At 41.5% G+C, this 16,703-nt stretch overlaps 1 protein-coding gene across 2 annotated transcripts in view; it reads right to left on the reverse strand.

Annotated features, from left to right (window-relative positions):
- The window catches only part of gli2a (GLI family zinc finger 2a), a 79,412-nt gene that overhangs the window by 51,659 nt on the left and 11,050 nt on the right, over positions 1-16,703 (reverse strand). Inside the window, exon 2 of one of the 2 annotated variants that reach the window (XM_038719677.1) lies at positions 11,635-11,774. In XM_038719677.1, coding sequence (XP_038575605.1) covers positions 11,635-11,749 — 115 coding nt within the window. In that variant the 5' untranslated portion in view covers positions 11,750-11,774. Of the gene's footprint in view, positions 1-11,634; positions 11,775-16,703 lie in introns of those variants that run through there. The other variant, XM_038719678.1, reaches the window with a different exon arrangement.

Raw genomic sequence — 16,703 nt, forward strand, 5'->3', positions numbered from 1 at the left:
AGGACTGCACAGAGCCCTCACACACACACACGCACACACACACACACACGCACAAAGCTCATTTCATAAAATCACAGGCTGTCTAGTATTGACTTAACTTAACACCTGTAAAAACAGCTCTATTGAAGCTTCCCCTGCATGTGTTCGTCAGTATATATAAACGCAATAAGATGCCTTTCAGGATACTAAACAAAGCTTTGGTTACGGCTCAACCTTTGGTGGCTACATGGGGCGAACAACACTCCAACACTGACCCAAACTTTACACCTTTAAAACAACCAAATCAAGGGAATTTATTAACATAACACAACAAATCAAGAATACCAAAACCACAAAGACAGAACACAAAAATCCCCGGCTGAGAGGCAGCAAGACCAGCAGTCCCAAATCAAAAAGCCTCCCTTTTGATGCTTGCACAGGAGCTTTCAAAGACCACCTTCCAAGGCCAGGTGGACCTCGTTCAGCAATTAGCGGGACTCCCGGAGCAGAACTAGAGGACAGAAAAGAACATGGACACAGCACAGGGAAACACACACAGCCGTAACGAGCAACAACAAATGTCCTTGATTGACCTGATTCAATAAAAATAAATAATCTGCACATTACTTTCTTGAATAATTCTGTGGTCCACAAAATGTCAGAAAATAATAAAGAGTTCCCATCACAATTCCAATGAGGCCAAAGTAACATGTTCAAATTGCTTGTTATGTACAACCAACAGTCCAGAACCCGGACAGATGTAGTTTATGACCAGACAGCACATCACAGCCGCAAATGCTCACAATTAAGCTTGGTAGAGGAGAAGGGTCATCCTCTAACCAGACGGTCAGTGGTTCAATACCCGGCTTCCCCAAACTGCATGTTGAAGTGTCCTTGGGCAAGATACTGAACCTCATTTGTGTGTAAATGCGTATGAACGTTATTTCCTTTCTGATGTGCAGTTGGCTGAGCCTCTCCACATTAGTGTATGAATGGGTGAATGCGATGTAGTGTATAAGCACTTTGAGTGGTGGCAAAGACTACAAAGGCGCTAAACAAACACAGAGCATTTACATTTTGCATTTTTTGATAAAAAATGTCTTAAATTATGAAAATAGTTGCTAATTAATTTCCTTTAAATTGACAAATTGATAAATCTAACAATTGTTTCAGCTTTAATTTGTTTGAGATAATATCACCTGCCTTAAAACCCAACTTGTTTCCAGAATACACTTAAATTAGTGAACATTTCAAGAAATATGAACATCTTTTCAGGTTTTTGGCATTTGCTACTTCAACTTGAAGTGCATTTCTGAATACACAACTTAAAAACTTATTGTTTGACACTTTTGCAGCATCTATATATTTAACCCTATGTACTTCTTGGAGCATTTATAACTTCAATATTAGGCTAATATTTTCTAATGTCTGTCATTGCTTACTGTGCAAGTATCCAGTCTCCATGTTAATTACCAAAGTTGTTATGAGATTTCTTTTGCATTAAATATTCTAAAAGTTGGATGCTTTTATCAAGTCATTTCCAGTCTGTAAGAGCAACGGTCCCCAGGGTTTTGGCAGCTTGTGCCAACCCCCCTCACCCCTCATCTTTGAGCCTCAGACGCCTAGAAGTCTCCACCAGTACAGCTGGACTGGTCTCATGGAAGGAAATATTATTTGGAGCGGAGCACTAATTGGCAAGCACCCAGACACCCCACAAGTGCTAATGAACAGGCAAAATGGCCACAGCAAAGAGGGAGTGAGAAATTCAGATCGAGGCTGGAGAAGAGGGGGTCCAAAACTCACTGAGGCTCTCTGTGAGCCCTCGCCCTCTGTCCGGGGCTTAGGGCTACTTCCTCCTCTATAATTAAGGGGTTATCCCCCTGCACAATGGAGAAATTAAACAGTAAAACCTTGCCAGGTAAATTACTGCTTTTCCTGGGAGTAAGAGGAAGTGTCTTGATATGTAAACAATACCCCTTCTTCAGCTGAATACCCTCTCTCTCTCTGTCACCCCTTCCTCCCTCCCCCCACCTTCCTCTTTGTTCCGTGGGAATTTCAGATGGGCCAGATTCTCTCTAAGACTACAACTCTGCTGAATAAAGAGGATTTACAGTACCTCTATCACTTAAGGATCTCAAACCTGTTTTGCCAAAGCTAACACTCAGAGAATGTGTACTACACTCATGCAAAAAGCACACACACACACACACACACACACAAACACTTGCCAGTACACATGTTTAGAAAATGTGTCTTTCATTAGTTTTAGCTGAGCTGCACATGCTACTACACTTTTTGCATTTCTTATAAAGTCAACATGGCGACAAGTAGATATGATTGCAAAATGTACAAATGACCAAGATATCTCCCAAGTGTTTAAGCTTTTTAAAAAGTACCCTTGGGAGGTATGCTGTGCATTTAGGATTGAAATAACGTGAATGTGTTTACTGAAGAAGCACCATGCCACAACATGCCATGACAGTTGATGCCAACCTTATAATCTCTGATAAGACAACAATCTGGAGACAGGCTGCGTTAAGCCACAGGGATCAAGAGGTGATTTTCTGACTATACATCCACACTAAGCTGGCTATATTTGAAAATTCCATCCACACTCGGACTTTCAGGATTGCTCATCAAGCTCGCTGTCCACACTGACAGGCCTCAACAATAGGAAGATAATTATGTATTTTTCTTCCTCTTCTTTCGGTCAGCGAACAACAAAACGTTGCATCACAGCCAACATCTGGTAAAGAATGGGACAGACCGAGTCTCAGCTGGTTGAAAAAAACATCATCTTACTGTGGATGGAAGGGCAACATCTAAAGGAAAAGATGAGTTTTCAAATGTCACCTGATTAAGCTGGAGATATGGTTGTGCATTGGGGTTAGGGTGTAGCTGCATAGTGAATGATAGAACTTAATTGGGGGCTGCACATTAACAGTAACAGTCTCGTTTTAAGGGCCTTCACACAGTCAATTGTATCACAAAGTAAATGAAAGAATGTAAAGACAGTTACAGTGTGGAATATAATTAAAGCACAATATGGCTGGATGGCATACAGTACCTCCATTTAGTCCTGCGGTAGAGCTATCAGGTAAAATTTAACACTGAATTATAAATCTAAACCCACTGTACACCATAGGTTTCTGAGGCCAAGGTTAACCCTTTGCGTCAAATATAAATACAGCTTTAGTGTGGATGCACTAGAGGGTATTACTGGATCCATGGTGAATGTAATTATATGGCTGAAACTAATGTTAGTTTAGTTAAGTAATCAGTTCTAAAATATGCCCATCTGAAACTCTAATCTGAAAATTACCAAGTCATTTTCCAAAAGCCAGAGTGTCCTCATTTTGTCTGTTCTGTTCTGTTTTCAACTAACAGTCGAAACACCAAAAGTATTCAATATACATTGATAAAAAAACAAGGGGGACAAGTATGGAATAGTGGAATAATATATGGTTTTCTTTTCAAGTGAAGTATTACTGTGCTGAGACAATAATTTTGTCTCCTTCTGAAAGAACTTTTACAAATGAATGGAAAAACTCAATGTATGTAATGTATACAAAATGTATGATGATGGTGGTCAGGCTGACAAACGGCCTGATTGCAGTCCTGTGCACGTCAGATCCATGTCTTTCCGTGAACATGTCTGTATACGCTGCTGCCAGGGGACGACCCCGCTGCTCTTTGAAGCCAGAGCCAAAATTTCTCAGGCTTAGCTAACACCGTTGGGGAAATCACCTGGCAAACAAAACACAACAGGCTTACACGCTATGCCAACACACACAGGTTTTCATTCAACAAACCCTGTTCATTCGTAGACTGTTTATTAGACAGCCGCCTCCTTCCACTTACGTAATGGAAACCAAAGCAAAGCGATGAACCTTGTTGCAGTAATCGCAAAATGAGGAGTGTAATTATATCTTCGTAGAGCTAAACTTTATTTCAGCAGTTGGGGATGTTTATTTGACAGAAAAGGGATTTAGGGTATTTGCATCGCTGGTTTCTTTGAATGAATGACTTTGAACATTATAGGCATGAAAGTCAAACAAATTCATTGTTCATCTGCAACTGGACCAAAACATCATCCTTCCTGGTTTAAAGGGTCATCACAAAAACAAAAAAAATCATAATGACACATTATTCACCTAACTGTGTTTTTTATTTTGCAAGAACTCCTTTATATATGTATATTTACCACCACCTTCATGGATTTGACTTGTACTGAGGCCATCTGAGCTGATGGGGGCAAATGTTAGATGTTACATGTTTGGGTAAAGTTGAAATGAGGATAATTTAAGATTCAAATCTCCTTTTTCTAGAAACGTAGTAGCTTCTTTCATACCAAAAAAACCTTCCCTGCCAACCCCAGCCAGGGATAGCACTCAATCATCTGTCGCTACCCAGCTGTTACCGAACGACTGTCTTTATTCCAGTTTCTCCCGACATATTTCCTGCAGCTGTAAGATGAACGACATTACAAATCAGTTTTCCATATGGTAGCATTTTGTTTGCTTTTTTTTCGAGGGACCATGACAACCATGCAATCGCCTTATGACAGGCTTTGCTGTGATTACAGAGCAGTGTAATAGTACCACAGTCCCAAAGCACTTTCTCACAAAGAATATGACACTGCAGCAAATGGATGCTTATGGCAGAAAATCCTTTTTTATCTGAGAGTAGAAGAGGAACAGTGCAGGAAAATCAGACTCTAAACGGAATTCCTTCTCTATTCTATTCTATTCTGTCTGACTGAATAAATTCCACTCAAAGTCAACTTACTAGCTTAACAGAGCTTGCAACTACAGTCTTACAATCACACGTCTTCATTAGGTGACATAGATGTGATACGTTGATCACGTGATAACAAGTGCACCTGACAACTGAGCTAGCTCCATTCACTGAAGACCGTGGGATGTGGTTGAAAGGTCCTGGAAAGCTAGTAAGTGGACCTTTGAGTTGAGACTTTTTTGTCTCTCAAAAAAATGTCAGTTAAATAGGCTCCTAAGTGTGGACGAGTGCTATACGAGTGGGAAGAACTTACGGGAATAACTGGGCATTTTAGAATTTTTTTTGCTTACTTTCCAAGAGTGAGAGAATTCTATATCTTAGGCACAGAAATGGAGAGCAGACTGGAGGCAGGCTGGAACAGCTAGCTCGGCTCTCTCCAATTTTAAAAACTACACCTACAGTCACCTCGAAAGCTCACTAATAATAAAAAATGTTTCTCATGAACATAAACCCTAGCAATCTCTCAGTGATAACAAAGACTCCCATACCTCAATGTGATGTTATTTGTCAAGAAATGCTTTTAATCTTTAAAATGTAGTATTATTTGTCCCTAAATATTGTAATAGAAAAAATGTAATAACAAACTGCAAAAAGGAAGCAGAAATGACAACAAGCTGGAAACTTTTCAGGTTTTCCTTTCGGATCCTGTATTTAGGACATGCTAGCAAATTGCCAGTGAAATGTGGGCAGGGACAGATTTCGTTTGCTATACCTGTGTCCACTCTATTTACTTAGGCAACCTCATCTGCTTATTTTGCTGGTTTACTGCGACTCCTCTGCGTCCTGGCCTTGAAATGAGGGAAGGCCGGTGTCACAGACGCACACTCCCGTCTGGAGAAAGATTCACCCTCCTGGGGATGTGACCATAAAAATATACTGTCAAAGTTTATTTTTTCATAAATGTTTATGGAATTCCTCCGCCTCCGCTATAAACTTAGCTGCTGACTAGGCAGGATGGTTTAGTATTGTTTCTGGCCACAAGCATTTTCTTTAAACGTTTGAACTCAGTTCATTTCACTTACACTGGCTGGCTGGTGATATGTATGAACAAGCCAGGCTCTATGGGCCTCAGAGCTCTCAGTGATTAGGCTAATTGCTAAATGCTAGCAGAGGCTGGAGAGCAGCGGCGGTGAAACCTTAGATCTGTAATTACAAGAAGCAGCGTTTCCCTCAGGAGGAATTTCACTGATGGCAAAAATCTATGTCCTCGTCTTGTTTCCTGGGGCAGCTACACACAGTTACACCAGGCATTAATTGTAATGACACCTACTATCCATTTGCATACCCGGCCTGGGACACAACTGACCTGCGGTTGGTCAACTTAAAAGTAGAAGTCTGGATAATTTAAAACACACTAACGTCCTCCCTTGAGAAATACATGTTGATTTAAACTTTGTGAGGTCGTTTATCGTTTTATATATTCTCGACTGATGCCTGAGTAACTGCAGACATGCACTTCTCATCATGGGTGAGTGGGCTTTTTTGCTCCATGCAGGACTGGGATTGATTCTTTTCCTCCAGCAGCGCTTCTATGGGGGCTGACCACAGCTGTGTCTGCAGGCGATGGGAGGGGGGTGGTGGTGGTGTGGGAGGGGTTGAGGGGATACGAACCGGAAGAGCGTGACCACAGACTGTCCGCCTCTAGACCAACTCAGCCATAGGAACTGGGCCTGTTTACATAAGCGCCTCCCGCCCGTGTTTACAGCTAGCACACATTTTTGTTTTACCACGTCTAAACTCCTTGGATGTTTATTTTGCTTCACTTGAACTGTGAGTGTTAGGGCTACATTAGCGGATGAAAGTAGTCAAGGCTGGTAGACTGGTGGCTCAAGCCTTATGGATTTCGAGGGTTACACTGGGTCAGGGAGATTGAGAGTTCACAGCATAGAAATGCATGGACACGGACTTTCAACAAGTTCTTTAATAACACGGGGCGTCTTCCTGTCAAAAGAAAGTGGTTGCCTGAGGCGACACCTTAGAGAGGAGGAGAGAGCTAGGCACCTCATTGGGCTGATTCCCATCAGTCCAACAAACAAAACAGGCAGGAAGTGTATTGGAGTCAGGGGCATGGATTACACTCTGCATGCTGGGAAAGAGCTTTCTGTTTAAGAGAGGACGTAGCACAAAAAGAAAAAAGGAAGTACAAGCAAGGGAGAAGGGAGCAACGCAAGGAATAGGGAGAGAAAGCTGGCTGACGGGGTGTTGGTTAATCCCCTAAAGCATCCATATATTGCCTCCACCTCCTCTCCTACTGCTTGTAAACGGCGAGGAATGTAACATGTTGTCTTTGGGCCCTGGGTGTGTAGACGCCTCTGGTACAGAGAGATTTATATTCGCAGACATTGCCCAAAGCATACCACGTTGCTTTTTTAACTCTGGAGGCTTTGAAGCAAAGGCAGAGCGTTCCAGTGAAACAACCAATATCAGAAATGTCCTCTCATTTGAGCCTGATTTATGTTTCATAACCACATTAGAGACCTTCCGAAGGCTGTCAGTACTCCATTCAGTTAACATACTAGGCATTGTCTTGGAAAATACAATTTGAAGACTAGGCTGCTTAATATTTGCCTTTATGACTGCCTTCTAAGCATTCACTAAAATAAACATTTGTCTTGAGATATTCTCTTTCAAAACTAGGAAGACATGTCTCTATAGTGCTTTCAACTTGTTAAGAATTCCTCTGAACTCTATGGTTGGATTCAGTGTGGGATTTCTTTTCTCACTTATTTCAAGTAAACATAAAAACGAATCCAGGGAGCTTATGTATAATTTAGTTTTAAATAAAAGTAATGATAATACATGTATATACTGTATATTAGTCTCTAAAAGCCTAGTGAACAATTGCTACCAATCACTGGTGGAGAACCACACTGGCCCCTACTGCAGTTCCCTTCTGTCACTATGTAGGCCAGCACTTCTGATGAGAACGCCACGACATGAGTGATGATGAAGGCAGCAGCTTCAGCGAATACTCAAGTCTCATAAACCTGTGTTTTTTCCTTGTACACAGCAATCAGTAAGGCCAACAAACACAATGGAAAAATAAGATTTCACTTAGCATCTAATCTTTAAATCTAGTTTTTGGCCAGCCAGTCAACAAAATGAAGCTCTAGATAAGAAAGAGATAAGATAGACAGAAAGGGATGTGAGGATGGAAGCTGGGAGGGGAGTTGAGGGGTGACTTGAAAAGCAATCAAGTTAACTGTTTATAAAAGCTTTATGAATTAGTTAGGTATTCAAGCATTTTCTTCAAGCAGGCTGTGATTAAAAAAAATGGATGTAATGTTGCAATAGATGTGTGGATAAGTCCCAAGTTCCACATACTGGACATATCGGGCACAAAATTTAGGTGTAAAATGACTCTGCAGATGATAAAGCTATGAGTTGGTAAATAGAAAGCCATAAATTGAAAGTCATTCCGGGACAGAAACAATATCGGTCTCTCTTGAAGTCATTCTTGGAGGACAGCAGCGAGTTCCTGATAGTGTATGGCTATAGACCCTGACAGGAAAATAAACAACTTTGGGACTTGGTCAATAGGCCTTCCTGTAAGCTTGTTGCTTGCAGGTCTTCTCAAGTGTCAGGAAAGGCATTATTGATATACTGTTTCAAAATGTTACTGTAGATGACACCTGATAGAGCTGATTCTTTCTCAACACTGGTGATACGAATATGTACTTTGGGCTGTTAAAAATGAAATCCATGACATGTTTGGAGGCTTTAGGAGCCAGGGGAGGTGTTTCTTGTATGTACAGCCTTGTAACTTAATCTACAGCATTTCTTTAAATAGAAAAGATAAGAAAGAAAAGTTGCATTGTGCTGCACACTTAACACACAAGTTTGTGTGCCTTGGTCAAACAATTATTTACTCATTACGGAATGGTCATTGTAAAGAACTGCATTTTTCTTTTTTAGATAAGTTTTTGATTTTTTTGATGAATTGTCTGACCAAGGAGTTAAACCAAAAGGGGGCACAGGGGTCTGGCATGAATGAGGTCATCCCTGCATAACCCTGGCCACTGATCCCCCACCCCTCCACCTCTCAGCCTGTGGAACCACAGCAGCGTAAGAGCCTCATTTAGGAGCACAGAAAGAAAGGCAGAAATATCTTTCTCAGGGAGATTAGTGGCTGTCCCTTTGGAGTAGGCCTGTAGACAGGGTAGGAGCTGGGAGAGGCGGGGGTCTATTTTTCTCTGGGACCAGAGCGGGGAGGGGGCTATGACCAGTGCGGAGACCCCAGTGGAGACCCCTCAGACTCTAGCACCATCTAAGACTTACCCATGATAGCCATGATTAATACACAGCTCTTTATCACAAAGCCACGCTCTGCTCCCTGCAAGAGGAATTATACCAGACTCCTCCTTTTCTTCCATCGGCGCTACAGTGACCACTCCGAGTCAGACTTGCAGCTGATCCATTTTGTGGTGGAAAAACTGATTTAATGCTATATTTTTCTTTGAGTACATGTGAGAGTGTTGATATAGGTAAGGACGTTTTTTTTGGCCGTGCCTCTCATTGGCATCCCCCTTAGATACATCAAAGCTGTGAATAATTATATGTGGACAATGTGTTTTTTATGCTGAAGAACATCAATCTCTGTCAGGAGGAGCTAAACTCTAAGAAGGATGAATATAACACACTGGTTAGGCAGAAATAATCAGAGTGTTACTGAGCTTGTCTGCTCCACTGGCCTCGTACAGTCAACACAAAAGTGAGGGATGATGGAAAAATTCTCTTTGGCAAACTTTCTCTGAATATAATAAGAGCCGTAAAACAACAAGTTGGCAGATCTGTGTTTGAAACTGTCGCTCTTCCTCAATCGAGGCCAGAGGAAGGCAGCAAAATACAGCCCATCTGAGCGCCCATATGCTAGTCTTTGGAGTGGAGTAGGGAGGAGGGGATGCATCAATCACAGGTATTCCTTTGAAACCATGAGATGTTTTACAGTCCTGGTAACGGGCACCTAATCTGAACACATGTTACTCTGTCATGGTAAGGCATAAGCCAACACAGACTCGTAAATCCTTGGGGCTGGGAGTCAGGTTCCAAGGGCCGAGCCTGTGGAAGCACGCCCTGTAGCCGCGAGACAGATGCAGGTTGTCACACAAAATGTGGGTGCCCATTTAAAACCATTAACAAGGCTCAGAGAAATAAGTCTGATTCCTATCATATGGACTAAACCTGACATGACCAGCATCCTTGGCCTCTACCCCCTTCCCTGTACTTCCCCTTGGACCCTGACACACACCCTGCATTAATGACCAGACACACTTCCATTATGTCTTCACGCTCAGGCATGTCTTGAAACACAAGCGAAGTGAGCTCTCATGAAACAAGTTATGAGAATCGTGGCCAGCTGACACAAGGCATTACGGTGAACAAGATGTTCTCAGGATGTTTCTGCTTAAATTACACTATTGTAGTGAGCGGTTTCATTTTCAAGTTTAAAAAACTATAATGTAGTCTGTATGGTTTGGAGTCCTCTGCAAATCTATTTCAAATGCAAGAACGCTGAATAAAAGAGGAGGACCTTTAAGTAAGCCAGTTGACATCTTGCAAAGAATATTTCCAAGCTACTTTATTTATTCTCATTTGCCCCATATTTTTGTTTCCACTTGCACACTAAATTAAGAACAGGTTCAAAGAAAATGAAGGAAAAATGAAATTGAAAATAAAGGCAAAGCTTAACTATCTAATGACATCCTAATGTCCTACTTTTACTCTTCCCCTGTGTGACAAAGTGAGCTTTGTGATGGCAGGCCACCAGGCCCGTCATTAAACAGTACAACTACTTGAATGATATGTTCCTGCAGTGGCCCCTCAGATGATGCCAGCAGATGATGCCAGTGTGTGTTCCTGAGGGGTTTCAGTGTCCATCAGCTGCCTCGACCAGCAGGCGTTAGTAATTTATAACCCTGGATACCCCAGAGGCCCAAACAACGTCCTCAAACCTCATTGTGAGGAGTTATCTTCACACAGGCACTAATGAAAACATGAGCTCTCATCTTTTAATCATGGCCCCTTTATAGTGGGGATTTTGCTCACCCTGCACCCTCGGTGTTAGCCTCATGAGCACAAATAATCCGTGATGGGTGAAGACTACTTCTTTCAGTGGTGCAAGGTTATGAGCATGCTACATGACACACAATGGTCATAAGTGTGTAAATAACTGAATAATTCATATCATGGCAAGCACAATATTTTCTTCTTTGCTGGTTTGAAAAACATGTGCCCTCTTTGTGGAGGTGCCAGCGAGGGCGCACTGAAACGTCCTAGTTTCTCACCCTGCATCCCTAAACAATTAATGCTCATGGCTCCTCTCGTGGCAGGCCACCAAGCCCATCATTAAGCAGAAATACGGCTAATGCCACAATATCATACGACATCTTCTTAGCATTTCAAAGGTGCTTCCCTCCTCCCAGCCTTTATCCAAGGCCTCTGATACACCATGTTGTCCACTGCTATGCCAGCCGTTTTTAGTAATTCATGAAATTTACACTCGGGAGGTGAGAACAAGGTCTTTCGACCTCATTATAACATTTTTTCATCACCCATTCTCTGACATCTCTGAAACCCCATCTCTTGGTCTAACTCTTTTCATGTGCCACCCAGTTACTTATGTGAGTAGTCATAATGTTTCAGTATAGTACAGAGTAGATGATCCTACAGAAAAACAAAAGGATACAGGAATGCTATATTATCCTAGCGTTTGAAATGAACAGAGCTGAAGTGCTGCTGGTTTCTCTCCAAATTTCTAAATTAACTTACAAACTTTTTTATACCTAATGCATGTCCACCCTATGTCAAGTATCTAGTATAAAGAGTAAATGAAAAAAGAGCAATGGAAAATAGCTTTACCTCTGGTCAGAGTGGTGGGCGAGGGCTTCTTTGGGATTTCTGAGAAGCTGCTTCCATCCAGACCTGAACCCTTACACTCCTTCTTCTCAGTGGCAGTTGGAACTGAAGTCTCCATGCTGCTTTTCAATTTCCGTCACAACCTGGAGAGGCATGAGAGACACTAATCTTAGGTACAGTATTTAATATTGGCTGTGGCCGTGCAAAAAAGAAAAAAAATCCTGTGGTGTAAATGGAGTAATACATTTTAAATTTCAAGCAGCAAAAATAGAGGATAATTTGAAGCAATTTGAGTGAGAAATGAATAGTTATCAGTAGCAGTGATTGCCAACATGGCTGAACAAAGAGCAACGCTTTAGAGAGCCAAAGTGGTTCTGTTCCAGAGGTACAAAAACAACTCATTTAAAATCACACTTGATAGATTTAATATTGCATTAGTTACATTTGTAAAAATGCATATTTAAAATAAAAAGATAAACCAGCCTTGGAACATAAGCTTTTTCATTCAGTCTAAAAAAGGAGTTTTAGACTTTTAAATAAGAATCTAATACTGTGTTATTTAAAGATTTTTGTGATAAAGAGTTTGGCTAACAATAAAAACTTTCTTAGAATCAGAATTTTTATTAAAAGTCTTGCTTTTTAGCCACAAAACTGCTCATACTCCTGACACAGGCTTGCCTTCAGAAAGGCATCCTGAAAAACACTGTGGTAATATGCAAAATGAATTGTACGCCATTTTGCAACATCACACATTTCTCTCCTTCTCATTTAATATAAATATCCATCCATCCATCTTCATCCGCTTATCTGGGGTCGGGTCACGGGGTAATATAAATATACCATTTTAAAAATATTTTACAGACCATCTAGGAAGCCAGAGAATGAAATGATCCCTTTTTTAAATGTAGTTACCAAAAGTGTGTTACAATGTTTACGATGTGATTTCTCCATCGGTGTGTATGTATTTGTTGTCAGTGTAACTAATGTTAGGTCAGGCTCTAAACACACACACACAAGTTTCTCAGTTGGATGACATGAGTTGACAGTGCTCTTCTGTTCCAATTGTAAATGTGAGTGGCCCTTTGCGCTGAGGTTTTAGCCGGACTCACTGTGTCAATACCTCCTCATGTCTGTGTGAATGGCTCGATGACTTGGCAACGTGCCACTTGTTTGACTTGGTGGGACCTACAAGATCATCCTCTGGCCAGAACAAACAAGACCCAGTCCCAGCCTGGGAGGGAGAAGTCATTCCACACTCTCTAGCACACATGTGGTTATCGCTTTTCCACCTGTTTTCAGACACTGGCGAGAAAATGTCTGTGTGCTTTGACAGAATGCTGAGATGACATTACGGCAAGACCGAGCAACTGGATGTAATCAGAGGGCATGATGTCATATTTCACAGGTGCAGGGACAGGAAATCTTTCCATTTTTGGAAAAGTGAAAAACGCACATTGTACTATGCATCTGAAAGCTTTGGAGCACCCCAATGAAGCACAGTTCACTCCTCACACCTGTTGGCAGCTGTGGGAAGTCAGTCGATTAAAACTTTACACGAACATACCGAAGAAACAATTTTGCAGTCTCAAGTTTTATAAAACAAAAGTGTTTATGACTTGACCTGTGCCCAAAGGACACAAACAACAACCTGAAACAGCGATCCGGAAATTCATTTTCACCAAACAAATGTGATTTTTGGCTGTACGAGAGACCACAAATGTAAAGGATCAGAGGAACATATGAAAACAATCTTTGCGTTACTACAGCGTGAGAGAATGTGTGAACGCAAATACATAATTATGAGTGCTGAGAATGATACTGTCATTCAAAGGAAAGAGTAATTGTTCAGTGATCTGGTTACCACTAGACAAATGTGTGAAGTGCTGTTTGGTTTCATGTGGATATCCAACATGTCATCCTTTATTGTGAGGTGTGTGTATTAGCAGCCATGTCTGTGACCCTTCAGAGGTGCCAGTCGCCTGTCACCGAGCCAATGTAAGCCGATTAGAGGTGGGTGACTAACAGGTTTAGGCTGCATCTGTTTCTTTTTTTCCTGGTGCCAAAACGTCCTCGAGTCTTGTCTTGGAGAACTCCGTCACTCTGACATAACCTTTGTGATAGAATTTAATGTGCTCTTTAATGGGCTTTTATCTTATTCAAAAAAGAGCCAGGAAACAGGCTCTTTTTTGGAAGCGAACCCTCTCGGCCCAGATAAGAGGTGCCCATGAACACGCCAGTGCTCACAGCAACACAATTTGCCTTTCAAGAAGCCTACCCCTTAAAAATAACTGAGGATCCTCCCCTTAACATTACCGTCTGATGAACATCTGGCACCACATTAATAGCTGTTTCCATGCTTTTACAGCATGCCAACTATTTGCTTTCCAATAGCCTCTGAACCTCGAGCCAATACCTTGATGAAGAGAGGTTTGGGGTACAAGCACCTGTAAAGGTCATTTGCCTAAAAATCAGCAGGTGCAGCTTAGGGTTGACTGTTAGATATAAAAACTGTCCAAGTCAAACTGATAGATTTGAGTTCATTTCTCAAAAGGTGGCCCCAAATTCACCCTAAGCACACACACACACACACAACCACACACCCACACCTTAATTCTGTGAGCTGCTACATTACCCCCCCTACCCGGTGTCTCCCTACAGGCCAGACCCGCATTGCCCCCGATGACAGTGAAACCCAGCTCTGACAGGCTGGTACAGGTGTCAGGAACCAAGAGGACAGATGGCAGGGGCCAAAGGCGAACAAACAACAAGGGTGCACTTCTTTTCTCATCTTCTGGTTGGCTGGGCAGCCCGTTGCGGCACGAACAGGGTAAGCCCCTCTCCCCCACCCTCTCCTTACCCCACCCTCTAGTGCCATGTGACCACAGGCTGGGGACTTCAGATAGCAGGGTAGAATTACCCCCACTTACAGCACACACAGTCACCAAACTCCCAAGAAATCAGATGATGATTTCTCCTTTTGCAAAAAAAATGCTGCATAAATAAATCTTCCATTTTACATTATGCCTGACAAATCACCTCTTTAACCTCTACCTACGTCATAAAAACTTGTTTTTTTGAAGACTGGTCACAGACCTCAAAACGTACAACTTTTGAAATTGAGGGAAACAACGCCCCAGGGCAGGGCTGGCTTTATTGTTTGATTTCCAAATTATTTCTGAGAGGTGCAGAGCAAAGACACCATAGCAATGTCTGTCTAGCAGCAACATCCAATAATAATCTTACAGATTACTGCTTTAAATGATTTATTTAGTTCATTTCAATGCAAAGCTGTTTTTGTAAGGCTAGACTAACCATATCCGAAACCTTAACCCTACGTTTTACAGTGAGGCTGCTTTGTTCTTGTTCCTTCCTGCCACAGAGCCACAAAACTAGTAACTTTCCATTGACAAAAGTCTTATTGTCTTACAAACAGTCAAAGTGAGGTTTGGTGAAGAATCTGTGTCTGCGTGTTTGTTTTTTGCCTAGTCCAAAACCATCTTCTATTTAATAAATTCAACAAATTCTTCAGTGCTGCTTTCAAACTCATTCTTCCCACACTGGGAAGACTATGAATATGTTCTGGCTCAATTTCACATTGTTATATTTAATGATTCATAGCTAAAATATGTAGCAGAAAAGCTTACTGTTTTATTTAGCTGGGTTAGTGTAGAATAGGATGGCAAATATTAACAGAGCAGAGTACAGTTTATAGCAGAGATTGTACATCTTGATTTTACACCAGCAGCCATCGCTCTGACGGACCATCCACACCTGCCCCTTGAGGCACAGGAAAAAGACTGAGGGTAAAAGTCACTGTTTTATTCTCTCTTTATTCAGTCTTAAAATCATAAGGGATTCAGATAAACACAGGATCACTAGTTTGTGAGGGTTTTTTTCTTAGAAAATGCAAATATCTTGAAACAAGAAAGTCAGAATAATCACTTCACTGAATTTATAGTTCAGGTCAGTACTCATCTTGCTCAATTAGCAGATTTTCTCTGCTTTGAAGAGAACAGTCTCTCTGCCTGGTCTTTTCTTCTTTCTTCCTGTCTTTAAGTTAGCTTCAACACCCTCCATCTCAGACTCGCAGCACTTTTGTTATGAGACCTGATGTGTGTTTTTCTTAGCGCCTCGGTCAGTTTCAAGTGTTCCTCTCCTCCACTACCGTTCAACAGCTCCCCTTTCACCAACACTGAAAGGAATGCAAACACACATCAAAGCAGGCCCTCTCATTTTGAAGATTTCCAGGCTTTGCTCTTCTTAACTTTCTTCCTTCCTATCTTTCAGTCAATGTGATCCGTATGCTGGTAGGCTGTCTTTCCTGGCAGCACGCACACACACGCACACGGGTACATACAATGAATTCGCACACACACAATGACAGACTCACCAACTGCTGTCCCACACTCTGCTCACTTGGCAAACACAGGAAAGATAGATAGGTGAGGTCGCCTGCCCCTATGCCACCTGCAGACCTCTCCACTCAGGTTTCTAATGCTGACACTCATGCAGGTCAACATAACAACCACCAAACATCAAAATATGGCTTGTTTTTCATATTTTTGTGTCTTCATCACAGAGGTAATGTTGACATGTTATTTTTAAGAAGTTGTTGAGATTTTATCGTGCCGATTATAGTGCTGTGATCTGGTTTTGCACCAGTCTGCTTCAGGGCAAAAGTAACTCACCTACTGCATTTATCATTTTTAAATACTTGTACCTTGCTTTAGTATTTAAAGTAAATTATAAATCTACTCCGCTTGATGTCAGAGAATATTTTTATAGTCTTCTTTAATTACTGGTTACTTTATGGATTACAACTTTTGAATTATGTTATAATAATTGATAGATTGTTATATATATATATATAACTACCAAGCATGTATGTATGTATGTATGTATGTATGTATCTATCTATCTATCTATCTATCGATATAAACCTGTCCTTCAATCTGTGATCCATACGAAAAACAATGCAGTCTATGCACTGCTGCAGCTCTTAACCCTTCAGTCCTCCAGTTGTACTAAGTGGGCAAAAGGCTAAACATGATGATACACGGAGGAGGAACGCT

The sequence above is a fragment of the Micropterus salmoides genome, unplaced genomic scaffold (genome assembly GCF_014851395.1).
Source record: "Micropterus salmoides isolate LMB-PRFRI ecotype aquatic unplaced genomic scaffold, ASM1485139v1 Ms_hic_scaffold_15, whole genome shotgun sequence".
NCBI lineage: Eukaryota > Metazoa > Chordata > Actinopteri > Centrarchiformes > Centrarchidae > Micropterus > Micropterus salmoides.